The sequence below is a fragment of the Miniopterus natalensis genome, chromosome 14, assembly GCF_054644295.1.
Source record: "Miniopterus natalensis isolate mMinNat1 chromosome 14, mMinNat1.hap1, whole genome shotgun sequence".
NCBI lineage: Eukaryota > Metazoa > Chordata > Mammalia > Chiroptera > Miniopteridae > Miniopterus > Miniopterus natalensis.
This window is the reverse complement of record NC_142094.1, coordinates 9,253,041-9,277,838: the sequence shown is the minus strand read 5'-3', so window position 1 is coordinate 9,277,838 and position 24,798 is coordinate 9,253,041. Positions and strand designations below refer to the sequence as shown.

At 49.3% G+C, this 24,798-nt stretch overlaps 1 protein-coding gene across 1 annotated transcript in view; it reads left to right on the top strand.

Annotated features, from left to right (window-relative positions):
- The first annotated feature begins 5,605 nt into the window (after positions 1-5,605).
- The window catches only part of VSTM4 (V-set and transmembrane domain containing 4), an 85,426-nt gene continuing 66,233 nt past the window's right edge, over positions 5,606-24,798 (top strand). The window contains exons 1-2 of the mRNA XM_087824233.1: positions 5,606-5,660; positions 13,587-13,985. Coding sequence (XP_087680359.1) covers positions 5,606-5,660; positions 13,587-13,985 — 454 coding nt within the window. The remainder of the gene's footprint in view (positions 5,661-13,586; positions 13,986-24,798) is intronic.

Genomic DNA, 24,798 nt, shown 5'->3' with positions numbered 1-24,798 from the left:
TCAATACTTGGCCTGGGACAGGTGAGTCGAAATCTGCTGCTACCTGCCAGCTGCCTATTAGGCTCAGCTACTGAAAGAGCCTCAAGTGGTACACGAGTTGTATGAGGCAGGTAGGGGAGAGTGGTGTTCACAGTTAATACATTTCCAATCTCAGCACCAGTGCTGGGTCTGAGGCTACTCAGCAAAATTCTCAGAGCACATGGAGGCCAGCTGAGATCCATCTGGGACCTTTGTGGGGTCTCAGGGAGTCATTAGGGTGAAGCTACTAGAGTTCACCAGGATAAAGCAGATTAAGATCTGACAGTGTGGAGGAGGGCTTAACACAGAAAAGGTGGGGCATGTGGAAAGACAATGACCACCTTGAAGTCACACAACTCAGTCTCTGCTTGTGTGTTTCTGGCACCCCCAAACTTGACCAGGATTTCTTGAGAGCTTTTCAAAAAAGACTGCAACATGGGCCCAGGCTGGCTGCTGCTGACAGATCCCTAGCTTTGTGCAAGTTGTCAGGGCGGAGCTAGTGTACTCATTAGGCTAATGCACTGTGAGGAGGAGTGCTTAACCTAGGAATGATGGCACTCGTGGGCCATGCTGTAGGAAGACTCAACACAGGGCTATTGGAGGCTGTCTCTCTAGCCCTTGCCTTGAAGCCACACATCTCAATCTCTCCCTGTATGACTTGGGAACCGTGCCAGTTGCCATCCCTACAATGTAGCCCAGGATAAGTGCTTAAGAGGGAGAATTTGTGCACTGGTCCTTTAAGAGAATGCCTGGGTTTCCAGCAGCCTTCCATCTTACCTGTGTGGATGGAATCATGCTGATTTTCAGTCAGATGTTATGTGTGCTCCTCTTCATGGTTCTGGTGCTCTGGGCTAGGGAGCCAAGTCTGGGGCTGAGACCCCTCACTTCCCTGGGGCACCTCTGCAGCCGACATGCCCCTCTGGATTCTCAACTGTCAAATGTAGGTGCAGGGCAGTCTGCTTCACATTTCCACCCTTCTACCAGTCTCAATGTGTCTTCTACTGATGATTTCTATTTAGCTATTCTGTTTAGTTAGTCTTCAGTTGTTTATCCAATTTGTTCTATAATTTAGTTGTAATTTTGATGTGGTCATTAGAGTAGGTGATTGCAACTTCCACCTAATCAGTCATCTTGCCCCTTTCTTTGATAGCTGACTTTCGTGACTCAGCCTCCAGGGGACAGTAGTTTCCTGGCTTCCCATCCACATCTCCATTTGTCAGCCCCTTTTCGTCTGAACTCTCAATACGTACCTTCTTTCCTCCTCTCCCTTCTTCCTTCCTGTCATGGAATGAATTGTGTCCCTCCAAATCCATATGTTGAAGTCCTAATACACAGTACCTCAGAAAGTGACTATTTGGAGATAGGGCCTTTAAGGAGGTAATTAAATTAAAATGGGTTCATTAGGGTGAATCTTAATATGACCAGTGTCCTTACACGAAGAAGTTAGGTCACGTAGGACACAGACACCCACAGAGGAAAGACCATATGAGTACCCAAGGAGAAGAGGCCATCCACCAACCAGGGAAAGAGGCCCCAGAAGAAATTGACCCTGCTGACACCTTCATCTCAGACTTCTGGCCTTCAGAGCTGTGACAATACACTTCTGTTTCTAAGCACCCAGTTTGTGGTATCTTGTTATGGCAGCCCCAGCAAACTCATTCATCTTCCTTTCTTTCTCCATTTAATAAATCACTGATGCACCCCTGAATTATTTATTGATAATCCTTCCATGTGCTGGGCACTGAGTAGGAACAGATTTTCTAGGGCTCAGTACTCAGCCCTTCTCCCACCTCAGAGCACTGGCCCTGGACAATGGCATCTGAGCCCATGGCATCCCACAGGGGCCCGAGGAGGAGCCAGTTATCTTTCTCTGGCCCTCCCCTCACATACTTTAAAATTCAACATGTGTCATGACAAGTGCTGGCAAGAGTGTAGAGAAAGGGGAGCCCTAGTACACTGCTGGTGGGAATGCAGACTGGTGTTGCCGCTATGGAAAAAAGTATGGAGGTTCCTCAAAAAATTAGAAATGGAACTGCCATTTGACACAGTCATCCCACTTCTAGGAATATATCCTAAGAAACCCAAAACAACAATCAGAAAGGACATATGCACCCCTATGGTCATAGCAGCACAATTTACAATAGCTAAGATCTGTAAATAGCCCAAGTGCCCATCAGTAGATGAGTGGATAAAAAAGCTGTGGCACATTTACACCATGGATACTATGTATCTGTGAAAAAGAAGGATCTCTTATCCTTTGGGACAGCATAGAATGAACTGGAGAGCATTATGCTAAGTGAAATAAGCCAGTCAGAGAAAGACAGGCATCACATGATCTCACTTATACGTGGAATCTAATGAACAAAATAAAATGATGAACAAAATAGATCCAGAAACATAGAAGCATGGAACAGACTGAGGGATCTCAGAGTGAAGGCGGGGTGTGTGTGTGTGTGGGGGGGGAGAGAGATTAACCAAAGAACTTATATGCATATATGCATGACCCATGGACACCAACAATAGTATAGGGAAGGCCTGGGGGTGGGGGAGACCAATGGGTGGGGGAGAGGACATCTGCAATACTTTCAACAATAAAGATAAATTTAAAAAAAATTCAACGTTTCTCTTAGATCTTTTGTCAACAGCATTGGATATATTAGACTCAATGTAGCCACTTTCCCTAATGGTCTCTGCTCTGCCTGAGCCAGGGATGAGATAAGGTGCCTTGAGGGCTTCAAAGAGTCATCGCAGAATGATAAGACGGGCGAATGTTTAGTAAGTAGAAGTTTTTCCTGCTCTACAAACAGGTGAAGAGAGATTATTTCTGATAATCTTCCATTATGGGCAAGGCTCCTGATTCAAGTTTTTCCAGGAAGTCAAGGAAGGAGCAGAAGTTTCTCCTGAGCCTGCAGCTGAAGTTGCCCTTAGCTCAAAACAATCCTCATACCACTGAGGCACATCTTAGGGTGACTAGCTGTGAACTCCCACAACACTTTTTAAAATATTTATTTATTCATTCATTTATTTATTTATTTCAGAAAGAGGAAGGGAGAAGGAGAGAGAGAGAAAAACATCAATGATGAGAGAGTCATTGATCGGCTGCCTCCTGCACCATCCCTACTGGGGCTCGGGCCTGCAACCCGGGCATGTGCCCTGCCTGGGAATTGCACCATGACCTCCTGATTCATAGGTTGATGCTCAACCACTGAGCCATGAAGGCCGGGCTGAAAAATTGATTTTAGAGAGGAAGGGAGATAGGGAGAGATAGAGATAGATAGATGGAAACATCAATTTGTTGTTCCACTTATTTATGCATTTATTGTTGATTCTTATACGTGCCCTGACCAGGGATCTAACCTGCAACGCTGGCATACTGGGACGTCGCTCTAAGCAGCTGAGCTACTCAGCAAGGGCCTCTCACAATACTTTGTGACAACTCCCCTCTTCCATTGGCACCCACCATTATTGGAATGAGGTACAAACTCCTTGGCCAGGCATCTGAGGGCCTCTGGGACTTTATTCCTATTTGTCCCTCCATTCATCTTTTTATTGGAAAGGGGACCAGGCCTGGAGCAGGTCTGCCTCGGGCCAGTCTGTCATGTGTAGATTCTTGACTTCATGCAGGAAAGATTTCACAATACGAGTCCAGATGATTTTGAGAGCACATTTACTAAAGTTGGAGACAGTGAAACAAAGAAGGGCTTAGGATAGAAGAATCAATGAGAGACTCGGTGGGGCTGCTTTGGCTCTCTAGGAATGTTATGGGAAATAAGTGAGCCAAGATAGGGATGCTGTTAGATCACTGGAGAGCCAGAGCAAAGGGGGCACTGGGGATAGGTTCAGGGGGTTAGACCAGGATGAGCTGTCACTGACCATTGCTACCCTGGTTGCAAGTCTTGTGGGGTCCCTTAGAGGGGGAAGGGAAAGGTCCTGGTGTGCTCCTGTGAGGGAGAGCTTGTGCTGGGTCTTTTGTCTTGAGGGTTATAAAGGCTAGAGGTTGTCAGGGGAGTGTCTCAATAGAATTTTCACCAGCTTTTCCAGGTGTGCCCTTTTAGGGTTGTGGTCTCTCCACTGATTGGTCAACGCCAGAGCAGGGGGTCATTAGTCATTGCAGCTGGTCCTGGCATTGCCTCCCTGGTTTTGCAGCTTTTCTGGGCCTGGTGCTGAAATACAACTGAGGCCTAGATGTTATCTTTAGGGAGGAAAGGTCTCGGGGTCTAAGCTGCATGACCAGTGATATGCCAGGGGAGGAAAGACCACCCTGGGGTGAGGTCCTTTCACCAGCCTGGCTGAGAAGTGGGGCCACTCCCTCCAGTCTGGCTGCCTTGATGGTCAGCCCTGTCCCTGCAGGGCCCTGTTCCCTGTGAGAGTCTCCCAGCTAGAAGAGCCTTATAAGGTCCATGAGTCCCAGGACCTGAGAAAATGTCTGGGATTTGGACGATTACAAAGGTTTGCAGCCACCGGCCTGGGACTCAGCCTTAGTGGGCAATATCACATCCCTCACTGCCCTTAGAGGGAAGGGTATGGAGACCCTGTTCTCCTCCCCGATGCGCCCTGTCCCAAGCAGGGCCCACCATTTCCCAAATCCCTCAAAGACCTTCCCTGGCAGTCACGCACAGAGCATTCCTCCTCCTGGAGACCGTGCTCTGGAGACCCTGGACTAACACACAGCTGGGCTCAGACCCCAAGTTTAGAGCATGGTAAAGAGACCAGGTGTTGGTTCAGAGTGGCCTGGGATGAGTGGCCTTGCCACCACCCCCTGGCTGTTATAACTTAGGTCAGCTCCTTCATCTCCCCGCCTCCACTTCCCTTATCTGTGATAATACTAAGGAAGCTGACATTCATGGGCCTTACCTGGAACTGTCTCAACTCGATTTTCTTAAACACCCATGAGGGACATGTCCATTTTCTCATGGCACAGATGGGGGAATCTGAGGCATGTGAGATTAAGGAGCTGTCCCAGGGTCTCTCAGTGACATGGTGCCAAGTACCTAGCCCAGGCTGTGGCTGAAGCCACCCTAAGTGGTCATTATTTTTGATAGTGTCCGCACTCTGAACTTGGCCATGTGGACCCTCTCATTTTGCAAGGGCCCCCATCCCTGACACCTCCACACCCAGCTGAGGGCAGTGTCTCTGTGGAGCGATGGCAGGGGTCCATGGGCAGCGGGTTAGCCTCACACAGGGGCAGCCATTGTGGTTGGTACTTTTCCCCCACCCCACCCCACCTGCAAGCTCGAAGACGCCCTCCCCTTACCAGTAACTGTGTCTGTGATGCTAACAGCTGGGAGTCCCATTGCAGCTGCGCATTTCCCGTGCCCCGCCATCAGCTCTCAGAGCCTCAGTTTTCTCATCTGTGAAATGGGGCTGGTGCAAACGAGACACGCACAGGTCGTGAGCTGATGATCGCGGGGGGCGCGCCCTTGCCCAGGGCGCCCCGGGCACCCCAGCGGGCCCAGCGGTGCGGCTGCCAGGGGCGGGCCGGGGCCGGGCCGGGGGCGGGCGCGGGGCGGGCGCGGGGCGGGCTGAGCGGCGCCTGCGGGCGGGAGGCGGGCGCGCTCGGCGTCACTGCGCGGGCGGCGGCGGGGCGATGCGGCTGCTGGCGCTGGCGGCGGCCGCGCTGCTGGCCAGGGCTCCGGCCCCGGGTAAGCGCGGCGGGCGGCGGCGCCGGGTCCGCGTCTGGGCGGCGGGGCGCGGGGCGCGGGGAGCGGGGCCCGGGCCTGGCGAGGACGCCCCGCGCCTCGGGCCTCCCGCCCCGTGCGCGCCGGCGGCCGGGGGCGCGGTGCCTGCGCCGGGGCGCCTGGCAGGGGGCGCCCCTCCCTCCCGGCGCTCCCCGGGGGCGCAGGGCAGCCCCCGAGGGCCGGGCCGGCGGAAGGGCCCCGCCGGCGGGGCGAGCCCTGGTGGGGGGTTCCTTTCTCCCCCGCAGCCCGGACCCGCGCCGTGGGCAGGGCGGCCCGGGCAGACCTTCCCTCTGACCCTCCGCGCGGCCCCGCGGACCCGGCGTCCCGCCGCGCGGGGCGGGGGGGGGGGGCCTTTGCGGGCCGGGCCCGGCGAGGCGGCGGGTCGCGGAGCCCAGCCCCGGGCCGCTGCCCGCCCGCCGGCTCGCGTCCTGGGCGCCTGCCCTCCCCCCGAAGTTGCTGAAGAGGCTTGTGCCCCGCTCCGGGCCGCCCGGCTGGGACAGGGGAGCGCGCACCGGCGCCGTCGGCCGGGAAGCCTGCTGGGCTCAGCCTCAGCAACGCCTGAGTAACGGTGGCAGGGGCAGATACTATCCAGGTGCAGACAGTAACTCCGGTGAACTTGCCAGTGACCTCGGAGGGAGGCGCTATTTTTATTTAAAAAATTTTTTTAATCCCCCTCCCCCCCCGGATATTTTTTCCATTGCTTGTCAGAGAGAGTGGAGGGGGGGAGAGAGAAACAGGTGGGAGAGAGCCGACTGGCCGCCTCCAGCCCGTTCCCTGACGGGGGATGCAGCCTGCAAGCCAGGTACCTGCCGGACCCGTCAGTCCGCCCGCGCTCCCCCCGCTGGGAAAACCGCCCGGAGTGGGAGGTGCTGTTGTGCTGAGAGGTTAAGGCCGGTGCTCCAGCAGCTAAGTAGCCGTTTCAGACAGTGAATAAAGACAAATTGAATTTATTTCAAGAAAGTGGGATGAAGGGGGGTGGGGTACCCAAAGGGAAGGGCTACAGGGCAGGGTGCCAAAGGGTATGGGGGCCATGGTGGCAGGAAAAGTAGACTCGGGCCAGTGAAACTAGGAAGACACAGAAGGGGCAACAGGAGAGCCTGGGGGGCTGCTCTGGCTCCCTGACAGGCGGAGAGAAGGGGCCTTGGAGACAGGGTCGGGGGCAAGCCCGGGGTGAGCTGCTGCTGCCCATCGCTGCCCTGGCTGCAAGCCTCATGGGGTCCCCTTGGAGGGAGGGCGGGGCATGGAGATGGAGATGGCGTGCTCCCACGGGCGCTGGGTCCTTTGTCCAGAGCATTTTTATCTGTCAGGAAGGTGGGAATCTTAGGGGAGGTGTCAGGGGAGGGTCTCAAAAGAATATTCATCAGCTTTCCAGGTGAGCTCTTTCAGGGTGGTGGTCTCCACTGGTTGGTCAGTGCCAGGGCAGGGGGTCATTAGTCACTGTAGCTGGTCCTGAGGCAGCCACAGGTCACTTGTCTGGTTTTGCTGCTTATCTGGACCTGGAGCTGAAACACAACTGAAGCCTAGATGCTGTCTTTAGGGAGGAAATGCTCAAGGGGTCTAAGCTGCGTGACCAGCGATATACTAGGGGAGGAGAGGTTACCCTGGGGACAAGGTTCATGTTTTCCCAGTTTTGCCTCTTGCTAGACACCTGGGGCTTCCTGCCCTGGTGAGTTTCTGTACCCGAATTTCTGTACCTGGCTTCTGTACTGGCCCATCTAACAGTTCCCAATTTGCAGATGAGGAAACCGAGGCCCAGGCCTAAGAATTGATTTGCCTTAAGTCACAAGGCTTGCAAGTGGTGGAGCTGGGATTTGAACTGAGGAAACCAGGCTCTAGACTCTGCTCATACTGGCTCAGCTGTGTTGCCACTTTTTCGTAAACAAGAAGGTTGTGAGAGTTAAGTAAGTTTCTAAGGGTGACCCAGCTACTAAGTAGTGAAGCTGGCCTTTGAATAGCACAGACCAGAGTCTGAGGAGTGACCTGGATCATCGTGGTGGGAAGAAACTCACCATTGTCCCCTGGCTGCCAGAGTAACGGGGTTTCCAGTGAACCTGAGATCAGCACTGAGGGAAATGTTCCTTTTCGGGTTGTCACTGTCCTGGCTGACAAAGGCTGCAGGTTTGACTGGAATGGTTGGGTCAGTTGAGCTCTTGGTGGCCTGTGTGGAGTAGCCAGTGGGACACAATAGGGCACAGGGGTCTTTGTCCCTCAGGCTCCATGACTACTTTCCTAATCTTAGGTTCTGTCAGAGAGGGCGCTCTCAGAGAAAGGCTTTTTGGGGGTCAAGGATATTCTCATGTTTCCAGGAGACCTCAGCTGGAATTTAAGATTCTTTAGAGTCCACTCTGGCTGTGGGCAAGGCTGTACCTCAGGTAATGATGACAGCTCCTGCTACCCCGCTCTTTAAGTGTTTCACCCATGACTCCTTGTCACCATCCCCAAGGGAGGGCCTGGTGGAGCCACTTTATACAGAAGTCTGGACTCTTAACCCTTGAACTTTCCTACCTCTCTATTTTGGGACAGAGCAGGACCTGAGCAGTCACCTGGTTCTCTCATTTTACAGAAAAACAAGCCAAGGGGCAAAATATTTAGTAGAAGCCACACTGTAGTACAGAGTGGTGGTTGAGAGTTGGCTCTGAAGCCAGATGGCCTGGGTTCGAATTCCAACTCTGCCACGTTCAGCATATGAGCAAGCTACTTAGCCTCTCTGGGCCTCAGCCCCCTTGTCTGTAAAATGGGGGTAAACATAGTATGAAAATAAATTGGGAAAGTACATCTAAAGTGCTTAGAACAGTACTTGGCCTGGAGTTCACTCCCGGTCTTCCTCACTGGTCACGGCATGTGCATGTCCTGGGTGAGAGCTTGAGCTTGTCAGGTGCTGGGCTTACAAACGCTGGCTGCTAGTGCCATGGGTTTTTAAGTAATACCGTTGTATCTTTAGAGATTTATTTGTCATGAATTCAGACTATTTAATAAGAATGAGATTTTTGCTGCTGAGTGGTACACACAATTTGCATTCCTTGTAGACATAGAGGCTCCTGGCTCCCTGAAATGAGTGGAGTAGGCTCCTCAGGACAGAGAAGCACAGGGCACAGAGCCATCAGCACAGCCCTGGCCAGGTCGGAGGAGAGGGACGCAGGCTGTGCCCACTTCTGTATCCCAGTCACAGCTGTACCTTGTTTCCATTACATGTCCTACACTCCCGGCATCTAGAAGTTGCCCTCTGCCCAGTGAGGAGAGGTTGTGTGAAGATGCCATCTCCCTGGTGAGGGAAAGTTGTGGGAAGTTGCCATCTCCCTGGTGAGGAGAGGTTGTGGGAAGTTGCCATCTCCCCTGTGAGGAGAGGATGTTTGCTAGATGAGTAGGTATGTACTATTGACTGCATTGGTGCCCTTTCAGGCTGTCTTCTGAGTTGTTAGAAAATATTATCTAAATGGGAATGGAGGTTTAGACGTCATGGGTCTCACCCACAGGACTTGAATGTTTGCTTACAGCCAGAACCAGATGTGCACTTTGTGGGCTCCACTGCTAAATGAAAATATGGGGTTCCTTACTCAAAAATTATTAAAACTTCCAGAGAATGGCAGGAGATTAAACCAAGTAGGGGGCCCCTCCAAGCATAGGGCTCTGTGTGACCGTGCCACTATTTATTGTCACTACCTGCTCAATTCTTGGCATGTAAACTGTTGGTATTTTAAAGTTATTTTCCCATTGGAATTATCTTCCCATTATTCAGATGAGGAAGCTGAGGGTCTGAGGGCCTTACTCCTAATAGAACCAGGTTTCCAGCTTGGCTTTGTTGAATGCCAACCCCTGGCTCTTCGCCCAGCCCACCAAGCCACTGGGAAGGCCTGGTGCCATGAGCAGCCCAATGCCCAGCTCACATGGGGCACCCAGGGCAACCAAGTAATGGAGCCTGTGCTTATTGAAGTAATAAGGTTCCTTGCAGCAGTATCCTGTCCCTCTGTTTGGTTCAGTCTCTTTCCTGCCCACGCTGTCATATTCCTCCTATAAGAACTGGCCTCGGAGGCCCTGATTGCTGTGGGAAGTCCCCTCCTGAAATCCATCTGCAGGCAGAGGTGACTGCATGGACCACGGGGCAGCGGAATTCACCAGAGGACACTGATCTCTCTATTTCCACCTTGCACCTGCTCCCTCCTGCCTCAGGGTCTTTGCAAAGGTGGGACCCTCTCCCGGGAAGGCCATTCCTTCTGCCCTGAATTTTGTGTCATTATGTGCAACGTATCCTTCAGCTCATGATCACCTCCCCAGGGTCTGCTCCCTGACCCATAGACTAGATCAGGATCCTGCCCTGACTTGTGTGAGCCCATCATGTATCCTCTGCAGCGTGTGATGCTGCTTGTGTCCCATGTTCCTGTGTCTTTTTCCTGATGACCTGTTGCCTTCCCCACTGTCCTGAAGGCCCCACGAGGTTAGGGAGGCCGTCTTCTCCTCACAGTGCCCAGCACGTGGCTGGTGCTCAGCAAGTGTGTGCTGCGTGAGTGAGTGAACGAGCGTAAGCTGAGGCACAGGCTGGGGAACTGGAGCTCTGGATGAGGAGGTTCCCGGGCTTGGGGGTGTGGGAGCAGCTTCCTACCACCGCAGTTTCCTGCAACGCAGGGTCACAAAGCAAGAAATTTAGTTCTCTGGGCCAGACTTGGACAATTTTCCCTCCGAAGCCAGAAAAAAGGAGACTGCCCTGCCCGGGGCTGCTCCCTTCCCTTGCTTCCCCTGTCCCGCAGCTGGCTCGGCCCATGCCCTGCGGGGTGTGCATGCTCTGTTCTTCGGCCTGAGACCCAGAAGAGAAAGGCCCAGACCCCAGGGACACCGCCTGACGCTGTGCTTTGGTGGTGCCTTTGCTCCCCAGGGCCCGGACCCCTGCGGTTGTGCTCTCTGCTGAGCCGTGGGAGGCCTGACTGCGGTGCAGAAGCTGCGGGCAGCTCTCCTAGGATGTAACACTGGCCAGGCCCTGCTCCTCCACCTGCGTTTTCTCCCCTCCCTCCTGCGGTGCCTCCTTTCCCAGCCGCATGCCCTTGGCTGTTTCCTGGGCGTCAGTTAGGCGTTTCCTGTGCCTAGCGGAGGTTGTGATCCTGGGGCACCTGACTTTCTGGGAATGTTCATCACAGGCACGGGGACCCCCGCAGCCTGAGAGCCTGTGTCCTCCAGCACAGCTTTCAGGCTCCGCGGGGCCCATGAGCACCACAGTCTCAGTCATGCCACCCATAACCGCCTGCTGAAAGCGGGAGGGACTGTTTGGGCGGGTGGCAGAGGTAGGGCTGAAACGCCTGCTGTGAACAGGGTTGTGCTGGTTTGCTGGGGCTGCCATGACAAAGTCCCATAGGATGGTGGCTAAACAACAGACATGTGTTTCTCGCAGTCCTGGAGGCCAGAGGTCTGAGACCAAGGTGCTGGCAGAGTTGGTTTCTTTGGAGCCTCTCCCCTTGGCTTGTAGGTGGCTGCTTTCTCTGTTTCACCTGGTCTGCCCTCTGTGCCTGTGTCCTAATGTCCTCTTCTTGTAAGGACACCATCGTGTTGGATTAGGGTCCACCCCAATGGCCTCATTTTAACTCAATCGCCTCTTTAAAGGTCCTATCCCCATGTACACTCACATTCTGAGGTCCTGGGGGTTGGGATTCAATATACGAATTTGGAGGGAACCCAGTTCATCCCGCAACAGGGATCTTTGCACTTCAATGGGCAAATCATGCAGGAGCCGTTTGTGAGGGAACGTGGGGATAAGGAAGGCAGAGAAGCACACAGTGGAGAGGAAGGAGGGTTTGTCTTGGGGGATGGTTCAGTCGGCTCCCTCTTGTGGGAGTGCGACTCCTGGCCTGAGCTGCAGAAGTGGAAGGGTTACTAGTTTGCCTCCAGGATGGAGTCTGGCCTCCTGTGGGGACCCAGCACTTGGCACATTCTCCTGGTTTCAGTCACTGTAAATAATCCGTCCTTCATGCAGCGCTAATAGGAGGAGACTGGGGTGTCGGGCGCCCAGCCCTGCTCTCATCCCACCCATATTGTTTCAATTTCCTGCTTTCTCAGCTCTCCTTCCCTCCAGTGGGGAGCCAGCCCCTGGGGCCGGGTGGGGCTGGACTCAGTTCTGGAAGTCAGCTGCGCTCTCTTTCCGGGAGCCCCTGGTCACCGCAGCATGGGCCTGGAGCCTCGGGGACCCCCACCACGGGGGCCTCAGGGACACGCTCTTGGACTGGTTTAACAGGGCATACGGGCAAGGGGTAGGCCAGGCGGGTGAGATGCAGGGGCCACAGTGGGGCAGTTCCTCCCTCTGTCCTGTGTCAGTGACTTGTGCGGACAGTGAGATTCTTAGGTTGTTCCAGGGAGCGCGTGCCTTCCGGAGCCTCCTGTTGACCTGCCTCCCCTGAGCAGCCCCCTGGGCCAGCTTTGTCCTTTGTCACTGTAGACACAGACCGCGTTCTGGTTCACAAGCTACTTAGAGTCAAGCCGAGCATCTACCTTTTTCTTCTGAATTGACCTCCATCTATTTTTTTAAGGTGACAAAAGACTGTCATAGTGTGGTAAGCTGAATGGTAACCCCAAAGATGCTTCTGTCCCAATCCCTGAACCTGTGAATGTTACTGTAGGTGGAAAAGGCGCTCCCTGGTGTGATTAAGTTCAGGGTCCTGCAGTATCCGCTGGGCCTGGCTTCTCAGAGGTGAGAGAGAAACTTAAAGAATATTGACTTTCAAGTCATCTCTCTCAGGGTGTTCAGTTTGTTAAATCAATAGTGGAAACCATACAAGAGGATGAACTTACTGGCTGATTTTTACAATGAAGGATGTTTGTTATGTGGCATTTCCCCCACCACACCCCCTGTTGGCTCACAGCCTGAGAGGCAGATCTCAGGGTCTTTGTCATCCTTCTTCCTTGTCTACCAGCAGCACCAACCAGAGTTCAGAGCTTCTGGTGACTCTGACCTCAGGGCCTAAGCCCCTCAGGTGACCAGATGACATTTGGGAACATTGTGGTTTGGGATGGCCTGGGCACACTTCATGCAGTGGGGTGGGCAGGGAACGGCACTTCCCCGAGTTGTGTGCTGGGCTGCGCAGAGGTCAAGATGTGGCTCCTGGTGAGAAGATAGCCCTGCTTGCCCCGAGGAGGTCCCGGGCCTCCTGTATCTTTTCAGAGTTCCCCCTGCCAGAGGCAGGGGCCCCCTGTGAGCTCCAGGGCAGCGCTTCGGGTGGGTCTACTAAGAAACCAAAGACAAGAAGTAGTGATGGGGCCTGGGATTCTGGAGCACCTTTTGGGGGATTGGGAGCTTCCCTTACCCCTCCTGTTCCTGGGCTCAGTTGGTCTTTATTCCTGCACTTCAGCTCTGAGTCCCAGGAGAGGTAGAGCAGGACACTGAGAGGCCCTGTGGTTCTAGCTCCCGGTGCTGCTTTAACACACGCCTGCTGGTGCTGGTAACCTGCCTTGGTGACAGTTGAAGTAGCTGGAACAGGGACAGTGCTTAGAAAGGCAGCCCCTGGCCCTCAGTGTTGCCCACTCAGGCAGGTGGCAAAACTGATCCAAGCAGCTTTGAGGAGGCGGGCTGGGAATTTTTAAGAGATTCCAAAAATCCAAATATTTATCTGAAATATTCTACATTTTAGACGTCAGCAACTAATTTAAAAAAATTTAAAAATACCTCTGGGCCAGGTGATCAGTGGCATTCTACATGGATGAGGTTGTCTTGTAGGGGAGGACATGGGGTCCCACAGAGGCTCCCCCCAAAAGAAGCCTTCCATCTGGCCATCCTGAGCGCACAGTGAGCGTGGAGAGGTTGGGGCAGCCTCACTGTCCCTGCGGCTCGTGTCAGCTCCCAGAGCAAGGGCGCTGTGTGTCCACCTTCAAGGTGCCTGGCCTTCCTCAGCGTCTCCCTTCCTTTTCTCTCTGCAGAGGTCTGTGGGGCCCTCAATGTGACTGTGTCCCCGGGGCCTGTGGCTGACTACCTGGAGGGGGAAAATGCCACTCTCCTCTGCCGCGTCTCCCAGAAAATGTGGAAGAACAGCTTGCTGACCGTGCGCTGGTTTTTTGCACACCCCGACTCCCAGGAGGCCTTGATTGTTAAGATGACCAAGCTCAGGGTGGTGCATTACTATGGGAATTTCAGCAGGAAACCCCACAAGCAGAGGCTGCGCTTCCTGGAGAAGAGGCGTGGGGTGCTCTACACACTCTCTGTTTTGACACTCCAGCCCTCGGATCAAGGACATTATGTCTGCAAAGTCCAGGAAATCAGCAAGCACAAGAAGAAGTGGACGACCTTGTCCGATGGCTCCTCAGAGACTGAAATGAGAGGTAAGCAGGCCACTCTCTCGGGAGAGGCATGGGGAGCAGGTCAGGGGTCCCCCCTGCAGTGCCAGGCAGGGGCCTCCAGCATGGGCTGGAACACATCTTCTTAGCCTCTAAGGGCCACTGCCAAGTGAGCCAGGTCGTGGGGGTGAGTGAGGGTAGATCTTTTTGTGGATGCTGAGCTGACGTGTATTGTAGATGTGGAAGCAAGAACAGAAGGAGCCAGAGCCTGGCCCCATGCTGCCCAGCCCGCCCTCTGAGCAAAACCTCCCTCACATTTGAAAGATGGGACTGATTGGACGCTTCACCTCGAGCTCAGGTCTGGCAGCCTTGATTGCTTGGGCCATGGCTGCCAGGCGTCCACGGGAGGAGGCACGCATTGGGAGGTCCTGATGTCAGTTCGGGCCTTGGAGCAGGGAAGACTGGTGGCTCTGATCTGTTGCCCGAAGGAACAGATCCAAGACTCAGGCTGTAACAGCTCACTGAGAAATTCACCCGAGAGTGGGCAAAGGACCAGAGGGAGCCCCTCCCTTCCTGGAGACGGGAGGGAGGCATGGGCCACAGTCTGGAACATCTTAGCTACCAAGTGCCATGTTTGAGGGCTATCATTTTTTATCACAAATGTTTTATTCAACAAGACACCTCTCACAGTTTTAATAAGACTTGCTGTTATTAGCTAAAATTCCACCTTAGATTGCTTTGAGTTTGGTCTGGCACAAGAGCAAGGGGGTCATAGAGTAAAGCTGATAGTCCCAAATGTGAAAAAAATCTAACTTTGTTATACACATGTAATACAGGATTAAAGGCATTAGTGATGCAGTTTTGATAAAGCTTTTCCAGGGGATAAGGGCAGTCATGAGGGGTGTTTAGGGTGCTGTGACTAGGGATATGTTTGTGTGAGTTAATTCTGTGGGTAGCCTTTGAGTAGCCCAGCTTTGTCCTTGGATTTTGCTTATTGTGATTCTTAAGCACAGAATGATATACTATTTTAAATGTTGTGCACCTTTTCGTTTTAAGCAAATTTATTCAAGAGAATAAGTGTATATTTTAATATACATTTATTTATACATTTAGTATAAATATATATTTTTACATTTATATAAATGCACAGAAAGCAGAAAAATACCTGAGATGACCAAGGGCTGAGGTGGGAATCCAGTCTATCACCTGGCTCGGAAACTCGGTTGTATGTTTTCATTTTGATGTCACAGTGGACTCTGGAGCTGGACACTGCCTGTGGGCAGTGCGGACTGTGCCAGGTGGAGCAGGCACACAGCTTCCCTGCATTCGGGCAAGAGCGTCCTCTAGTGCAGCAGGTGCGTCCGCTTTCGGGGAGTCGGCTCTCTCAGAACAGCGTGACCCTGCCCCACCCGGCTAGTTCCCAAGGGCCCCTGGCATTGAAACCTGCCCTCCCCCTCCTCCCCTCCACTGCGGCCCCTTCCCCTCTTTCTTCTCCCCTCTCCACTTTCCTGGCCTTCCCCCCCCTTTCAAGCCCCCTCATCCTCACTCTTCCCCCCTCCCATGCCCCTGCTCCGCCTCAGAGCTCCCAGTTCCTCACAGTGCCTCGGCCTCTGGGCTGGGCCTTGGGTTTCTGATGAGAAAGTTAAAAACCTTAGGAAGCAACTGCCGCACTTCTAGAATGGTCCACTTAGGCTCCTGGAAGTGTACCCTAAGGGATTAAGGAGAGTAACCCCAAGTGAATGGCCTGAAAGCAGAGCGGCTGTCTGCCCAGGCTGCGGGGAGTGTGTGAGGCCTTGGCGCCTGTCCTCCCTGAGCGAGGCTGGGGACAGGCCTGTGCCCCAGCCTCCCAGGGCAGCTTTCCCCAGGCCCCTTGCCTCCCGCATCTCCTGGGGCCTTGTTTTCCTAAATCTGCACTTCAGTAGTTGTTATATGGAAAACAAGAGCGAGACAAACAACACCATGTAAAGTTCCGTGGGCAGAAACATTTGGGTTGGAATTGTAAGCAGAAACTCTCAGAGTGTTTCTGGACTGAGCGCCTTTGCCCCTGGGCCCCGTAGCCCTCTTTCCTAAATGCTCACTCGCCTCCCTCCCACGGGCTTCTCAGGCCCTTCGCGGAGAGGGGGAGTTTTGTTGGGAACCCTTTCTAATGCTGCCCCGCCCCCGGCCCTTGCGCATGGACTGTTCTGTTCTCCTTGCGGTGTTCTTAATGTGAGGTCAGATTGTTCGTGTGTCCCCGTGAACTTCCAGAAAGGCTGATGCACGGGCTTGGGGCTCTTCTCGTCTCCCGCTGCGAGTGGAGGTTGACTCAGGCTAATGCGTTTGAGGGATGGTTCTTGGCGCAGAGCAAGTGTCAGAAGAGTGTTGGCTCTTATTGCTTACCCTGACTTCCACATATTGGTTGTTTTCTACTGCAAAAATAATATAGCTCAATTAGAGAAAACATGGAAAAATACAGAAATGACTTGCAATCTCTTTGCCCAGGCATAACTTAACATTTCATTGTGAATCCTTCCAGACATTTTTATGCAAATAAAAATTAACAGCCTAATTCCACTCATACCATAAATACCACTTCGGGACTGGCTTCTCTCACATTACTAAATAGTGTGCACACCCTCCTATGTTGTGAAAGATGCTCCCACAACTTGATGTTAATGGTGGAGTAATATTTTATGATGTGGATGTCCCACAATTTAGCTTCCTAGTTACTGTCACTTAAATTGTTCTAATTCCTTGTCAGTAAATCTTCACTAATGTCCCTGTCCTTAGAGTGAAGTCCAGGAAATAAGATTGCTGGGTCCAGTGGCATACTCAGTTTAAAGACTGATACAATTTAAAGCATTCAATTGGCATCTACATTCCCACCAGCATTGAATTTGCCTTTTTCCCGTGGCTCGGTCTGCATAATATATGCTTTCTGGGGGTGATGATGATGATGGTGACTGTGAGTACCGGGGACAAGATCCGGTACACAGCTGACTGTCAGTAAGTACCTTAGGAATGAGTGAAGTGCGCCTGGCCGGGTGAATAGCGCCGCTCTCCCTGGGAGACCTTCCCGCTCCCGTGGCCTGTTCCAGCTGCACATCTTATTTAAGGTCCCTGGTCCGTGCCTCCTTCCTCCTCCGTGACGCCTCCTGGTGGGTGCCAGCCCATGGAGGCCTACTCTGCCTATGGCATCGTGTAGCTTCTGTTTTTAGGCTGTTTATACATGTTCAACATAATGTAGTCACACCGATATTTTTGTAAGCTGCTGTGGCAGAGGGATGGTGTAAAAAAATATTGTATGTAAAGGAGTCAAACAGTGTCAAAACGGAAATATCAGAGTCTGCCTTCTCCCTGCTTGCACCCTAATATCCACTTGCATTGCCATCGCCAGAGGTAGCTGGCGTCAGCGCCCCGGCTGGATCCTTCAGGGCCCTCTCCCCTTGGCACTCATGCACACCCACCCACACACATTTAACAACACTGCACTTAATGCTTTACAAGTGCTGTTGATGGTATCATATGTACTTTTTGTAATTGATGTTACATAGCAAGACAACACCAAACTACATCCATCATTCCCCAGGGGTGAAAACTTAGGGAACTTCCAATGTTTCATTAACACAAGCAGTGCTTCAGTGAACATCTTGTATACATTTCCCTGTGTTTCTGTTGGCTGGATTTCTGGAAAGAGAATTGCTTGGCCTAAGGCTACGCATATTTAAATTTTAATAAACAATGCCAGGATGCTGTCCTGAAAGACTTGACTAATGTATACTCTGACCATCATTGCGTGATAGTATCTATTTCCCTGAAGCTTCATTAACAATGGATATTATTAATCTTTTCCATTATTTATCTCAGTGATGAGAAAATAATATTTTACTGTTGTTTTAATTTCAATACAATAGAGTTTAATTTAAATTATTGTATTGAATTAGTAGTGAGGTTGTACATCTCTTATGTTTATTGACTGCTTAAAAATGTTCTTCTGTCAGTTGCTTGTCTGTATCCATGGCCTATTTTTCAATTGGCTGCTGTCTTTTTATATATATATTTTTTCTGATCATTAATTTATTAGCTGTTACATATGGTGCAAAATTTTCTTCCTATTTGTTACTTGTGTTTATACTTTATTTTTTTTTGCCATATAGACATTTTATACTTTCAGGATATTTATACAGTCAAATTGGCCATGTTTTTCTTTATGGTATTCCTTTTTTCCAGGTTTGTTTTTGTTTTTGTTTTTTAGATGTAATTTATTTTCAACAAATTGCACATGGTACCTTGGTTTTAAATCTTATCTAGGAAGGTGTTTCTCACCCTAAGCTTATAAAAGCATTTTCCATATTTTTATTTAAAGTTTTTGAAGAAGGCAGTTTACCCCTTTATCTATTTGTAATCCATTTTTATATAAGTATGGAGTAGCTAATTTGTTTCCAAATGGCTATTCTGTTGTCCCTACATTACCTATTGCTTAGATAAAATTTCCTGGTCTTGAAATGCCACATTTTTTAGAAGCTAAATGCCTACATTTCAGTGTAAACTCTATCTCACCAGTGCAGCATTTTAAAATTTTTATAGAATTGGGCAAGTCTCCTTTATTATTTTTTAAATAAATGGCTTGCCTATTCTTATACATTTAATTTTTCCTTCAGGTGATCTTACCTAGTTTTGTAAAAATTATGCTAGGGTTTGATTTTATTGGGATTTCATTGACTTTATAATTACCTTGGGCAGGTATATACATCTTATACATCTTTATGATTTTAAATGTTTCTATTGAGGGACCTGTTGTATTCCTAATGCATTCTGAGTGGGTTTTCTTTTTAAATATCTTTAAAGATTTCTAGGTATTTTATACTTATAATTAGGATCTGTCCCTTCTCCTTACACACACATGTGCACACACACACATGTTTTAAATTGGTTACTCCTGGTTATACAAAAGTTGTTGACTTTTATTTGACAATATAATGAGTAATCTTACTGTTTGGATAGAGTCTTTTTCAGCTGCTTCTCAATAATATCTGCAAATATATGTATCATTACTTTTTCTACCCTTGTGCCATTGGCCAATAGTTGAGAGGCAGTGAGTCATCTACTTACACTCTTCATGTTGAAGTACTAGGAATTTTATTTATTTATTTTTAAAAATTTATCTTTATTGTTGAAAGTATTACGGATGTCTCCCTTTTCCCCCCATTGATCCCCTCCACCCCGCATCCATACCATTCCCAGGCTAGGAATTTTAATTTAAGCCCTTGAGCCTTTATCTTGACCATATTTTCCCTTCTAGCCCACATGGCTACAATTAGAGACTGTTGGTTACTTTACTAAAAAGCCAGCTTTGAGTTGTCCGTGACTTTTCATGATCTCTATTACTAAATGTATCAGAAAAGCAATTGGGATTGGCCTGATAATGTCTCTTAGTAGTACCTTTTCCTTTTTAAATTTCTTTTTTTTAAAAAAAATTATCTTTATTGTTGAAAATATTACAGATGTCCCTTTTTTTCTCCCATTGATCCCCTCCACCCTGTACCCATCCCCCCAGGCCTTCACCACACTGTTGTTTGCGTCCATGGGTTATGCATATATGCATATAAGTTCTTAGGTTAGTCTCTCCCCACTGATTCACCCACCCACCCCTGCCTTCCCTCTGAGATTCATCAGCCTTTTCCATGCTTCTATTTCTCTAGATCTATTTTGTTCATTGGTTTAGTTTGCTCATTAGATTCCACATATGAGTAAAATCATGTGACACTTGTTTTTCTCTGACTGGCTTAATTCACTTAGCATAATACTCTCCAGGTCCCACCATGTTGTCTCAAAGGGTAAGGGATCCTTTGTTTTTACAGCTGCATAGTATTCCATGGTGTAAATGTTCGAGAAGAAACTTGATATGATTTCCATATTCTGAAGTTGTAGAGACTTGTTTTGTGTCCTAAAATGTGGTCTAACTTTGAGAATGTCCCAAGTGCGGTCGATCTCTCCTTTCAAGTCCTCTAGAAGTTTTTGTTTTTGTTTTTTTTCCAGTCTGTGTGAGTCTTTTGTTCTGAGGTGGGTCTCTTGTAGACAGCATCTATCTGGGTCTTGTTTTCTTATCCATTCAGCTACTCTGTGTCCTTTGATTGGAACATTTAATCCATTTATATTTAAGGTTATTATTGATAGGTACTTACCTATTGCCATTTTATTTCTTTTTTTAAAAACATATCTTTATTGATTTCAGAGAGAGGAAAGGAGAGGGAGAGAGAAATGATGAGAGAGTCGTCATTGATCGGCTGCCTCCTGCACACCCCCAACTGGGGATCAAGCCAGCAACCCAGGCATGTGCCCCAACTGGGAATTGAACCGCAATCTCCTAGATCATAGGTCCATGCTCAACCGCTGAGCCACGCCCAGCTGGGTGCCATTTTATTTCTTTATACTTAAGTTTCTCATTCAGTTTCAACTTCTTATTACAGCAGTCCCTTTAACATTTCCTGCAATGCTGGTTTGGTGGTGATAAACTCCTTTAGCCTTTTTTTTGGTCTGGGAAGCTCTTTATTTCACCATCTATTTTGAATGATAGCCTTGCTGGATAGAGTAGTCTTGGTTTCATATCCTTGTTTTTCATTACCTAGAATACTTCATGCCATTCCCTTCTGACCTGTAGAGTTTCTGATGAAAAGTCAGCTGACAGCCTTATGGGAGCTCCTTTGTAGGTAACAGCTTGCTTTTCTCTTGCTGCCTTTAAGATTCTTTGTCTTGAATTTTTAGCATTTTAATTATGATGTGTCTGGGTGTAGGCCTCTTTGAGTTCTCCTTGCTTGGGAGACTCTGTGCCTCCTGAATTTGTTTGGCTTTTTCCTGCACCAGGTTAGGGAAGTTTTCTGCCATTATTTCTTCAAACAGGTTCTCTAACCCTTGAACCCTTGCTTACTTTCTACATCTTCTGGCATTCCTATGGTGAGAATATTGTTACATTTGATGGTGTCCCACAGTTTCGTTAAACTGTCCTGTGTTTGAATTGTTTTTTCTTTTTGGTTTAATGATTGAGTGATTTTTTTCTATCCTGTCTTCTAATTCACTGATCCAATCCTCTACTTCCTCTAACCTGCTGTTCATTCCTTCCAATGCTTTTTAAAATTTAATTCTACTATATCATTCTTAATTTTCTTCATAGTTTCCATGTCTTTTCTCATGCTGTTGAGCATCCTTATGATCAGTATTCCCTGAACTCTACATTTGATAGATTGCTTATATCCACTTAATTTAGCTCTTCTTCTGGAGAATTCTCTTGCTCTTTCATTTGGGTCTTGCTTCTTTGTCTCCTCCTTTTGGCTGCCTGTTTGTATTTGTTTCTATGTATTAGGCAGATCTGCTAGGACTCCCAGTCTTTAGGATGGTGTTTGGTGTATGTCAATGTTTGACGTTGCTTGTGACTGGCCTTGAGTACCCTGATTGAAGTTTTCTTGTGGTTCCCTCTGCTGGGGATGGATGTGTTTGGACAGGACCAAGATGTTCATCAAGGTCTGCTTTTCCAAGCCCTTAGTCCAGAAGCAAAGCAGGCAAAGACTCAAAGCACCCAGAGGCTTATTCAGTCTCTTAATGAGCCTTAGGCTGTAGAAACTCCTCAAAGTGGGGCAAGAGGTTTTGCAGCAGGGTGGGGCAGTTGCTTATCCCCCAGGCAAAAGCTGCTTGGAAGGTAAATGTCTGCCTGAGAAAGATGTCCTATGCCATATGGGGGAATGGCTCAGCACAAGGATCCAGATGGCTGCCCTGAGGTTCCCCTGCCAGCACCCCTGGATCCTCCTCACACAGCTCTAGTCCACTCTACCCTCCCTCTGCTGGATCCCAAGGTGAGTGGCTCTACATGAAACTTTGTATGTTGGCTCTTTAAGAGGGTGCCTGCATTTCCAGCTGTCTCTGCCTGGCTGACAGAAACCCTGCTGCTTTTCATAGCAAGATGTTATTTGGGCACCTTTTTCAGTTCTGGTTCTCTGGACTGGAAAGCCCAGCCTGGGGTTTAGACCCCAGAGTCCTCAGTGGGAACCCCCACAGCTGAGGTATCCCTCTGGACCTTCAACAGCTGCCTGTGGGAGCCCAGCCAGCCCTCTCACACCTCCGCAGTTCCTACCAGTCTCTATGTGGTCTCCTCTTTTCCTCCTTGGTTATGAAGGTGCTCTCCAGCTCGTCTTCAGTTGCAGTTGATCATTCAGGATGGTTTTTCTATATTTTAGTTGTAATTCCAGTTTGGTCCTGGGAGTGTTAGTGCAGCTTCCACTCAATTTTCCACCATCTGGGAATACTCTTCTTTTAAAATTTCTTGAAACTCTTATTTAAAAATCTCTTCTTGGCTTGGCTGGTGTGGCTCAGTTAGTTGTACATTATCCCATGTACCGAAAAGTTTCTGGTTCGATTCCTGGACAGGGTACATACCCAGGTTGCAGGCTTGATCCCTGTTTGGGGTGTTTGTGGGAGGCAGACAATCAATGTTTCTGTCTCCCATTAATGTTTCTCTCCCTCCCTCTCTCTTTGTCTTTCCCCTTCCCTCTGTTCTGCTCCCTCCCTTCTGCCCCCTCTCTCTCCCTTCTTCTCTTTCTCCCTGTCCCTCTCACTTCTCTCTCTCTCTCCCTCCCTCCCTCCCTCCTTCTACCTTCTCTCTCCAAAAATCACAAAAAACGTATTTAAAAAATTCTTTTCTAACGAAATGAGCTATTGAGCCATGAAAATATATGGAGGAAACTGAAATGCATATCACTAAGTGAAAGAAGCCAACCTGGAAAGGCTGCATACCATGTGATAACAACTCTGGCATTCTAGAAAAGGCAAAGGCAAAGCTTTGGGACAGTAAAAAGATGATTGGCTGCCAGGGTAATGTAGGAGGGAGGGATGAATAGTGGGATCACAGATGGCTTTTACAGCAGTGGAAACATGTTGTATGTTACTGTAATGTTGGGTACATGTCATTCATCTGTCTAAACCCATAAGATGTACACCACCAAGAGTGACCCCCAGTGTAAATTCTGGGCTCTGGGGTGATATGGATGTGTCAGCATAGGTTCACTGATTACAAGTGTACCCCTTGGTGTGGGATGCTGGTAATGGAGAAGGCTGTGCATGTGTGGAATCTCTGTACCTTCCCCTCAGTTTTGCACAGAACCCAAAATTGCTCTAAAGAGAATTTATTCTAGAAACTTGTCATAGATAGATGAAAAGTCCTATAGCCTATAGTTTAAAACCTACTTTCCTTTTTTTTAAAATCAAGAAACTTGCATGCCTCAAGCCATTTGGCACTTTTTGCATTTTTCAGGATGTCTCACTTTTCCTTAGCTGGAGTCCTGTTTACCCTGAGAATGACCATTTAGGGAAGGTCACAGGTTCTTCTCTGAGGAGGGTCAGGATGAATGGCAGTGAGCCCATTTCTGCACAGCTCATTACTGGGAAGGCTCACTTATCAGACTGTTGAAGAAATTAAAGTCGTGACTATTACTGTTGTTCCACAACTCGGTTATCATGAGCACTGATGACAGCCTAGCATCTTTAATTGTTTGTATATATTACTGTGGGGTCAAGTCTGTTACTGTAACACCAGTGCAGGTCACTCATACTTTGCTCTGCCCTTTGGAGTGGGAGAGAAAGGGATGAGTTCCAAAGAGTGTGCAGGGAATTGGCCATAAACTGCAGCCTGTTGCATCCGTGTTGTGTACCCAGCATGGTGCCTCCTGACAAAGTCCAGCTCAGTAGTTCTGTGCCTGTAAAGTGCTTTACCAACATCACATGAAATAAAGAACCAAAACAAAAACCTAAGACCAAACAAACACTGGCCCCCCAGCGTCAGCAGTATTATTTGCGTCACTTTGCTCTCTATATGTTCGCGTTTTCCCCAAAATGAGGTTTGTCTTAAGCATGTGTGTGTGGTCACAAAAAATAAAATAGCAAACTATGGGGGAAAATTTACACAAATGAATGAACTTGTCACGGCTTATTCCTGGAGACACCCCTGAAAGTGCCTGACTGAGACATGCAGGCTGTATCAATTTGGGGTTAAGATTAAGTTGCCATTTTATGTTTTACCTGAAAATTATTAAAATATAATGGAAAATAGGGAAATATTCAGTTGGGGTTTATTTGCAAATTATGTAAATGTGAGATTGTGGAGGGAGGGCTCTTGGCTGTAGGGTTATCGGTGCTGGTTGGCACAAAATGAAATGATAAATAATGAATGCAAACATGACCGTCTAGATGACAATGGCGTCATGCTTGGCTTGTTATAGAGAAGCTGTCATGCTAGATGAACTTGTCAATGTCATTTTTATTACACAAAATAGAAGGAAAGGTGGAGAACATTACACACTTCCCTCATTTGCTGTGCCGTGTTCCATGTCGCTGAGTGAGAAGCCCGGGCTGCAGGGAAAATGGATCGAAACCACCGTCCTGTTGACACATGGTGTGCAACCCTCTGGAGAGGCTGCCAGTGGAACTGGGAGGGTCAGCGCTGGGTTTGATTTCATTTAATTGTTTTATCAATGACATTGAAAAAGGAGCACACTGTACCCTAATGAACTTTACAGAAAATACAAAATTGGCAAATGTTCTTAATGTCAGCGAGGAATAAAACATAATAAAAATGAATCCAGAGAGGTAAGAAATACGGGCAGGAAATAACAGAATGAGATTCAGTTTGGAAAATGGCAAAGTGATACGTTCGGGGAAAACGATCGCAAGCACTGCTGAGGAGTCACCAGGAGGCTAAGAGGCTGTCCCTGGGCAGGGACTACGGCGATGATGGCGGCGAATCAGATGTGCGTCTGCAACCGACATGGCAGCGCCGACAGTCCGTGTCATTTCCGTCCATGTGCAGACTGTCCTGGTGTCCCTGAGAAGGCAG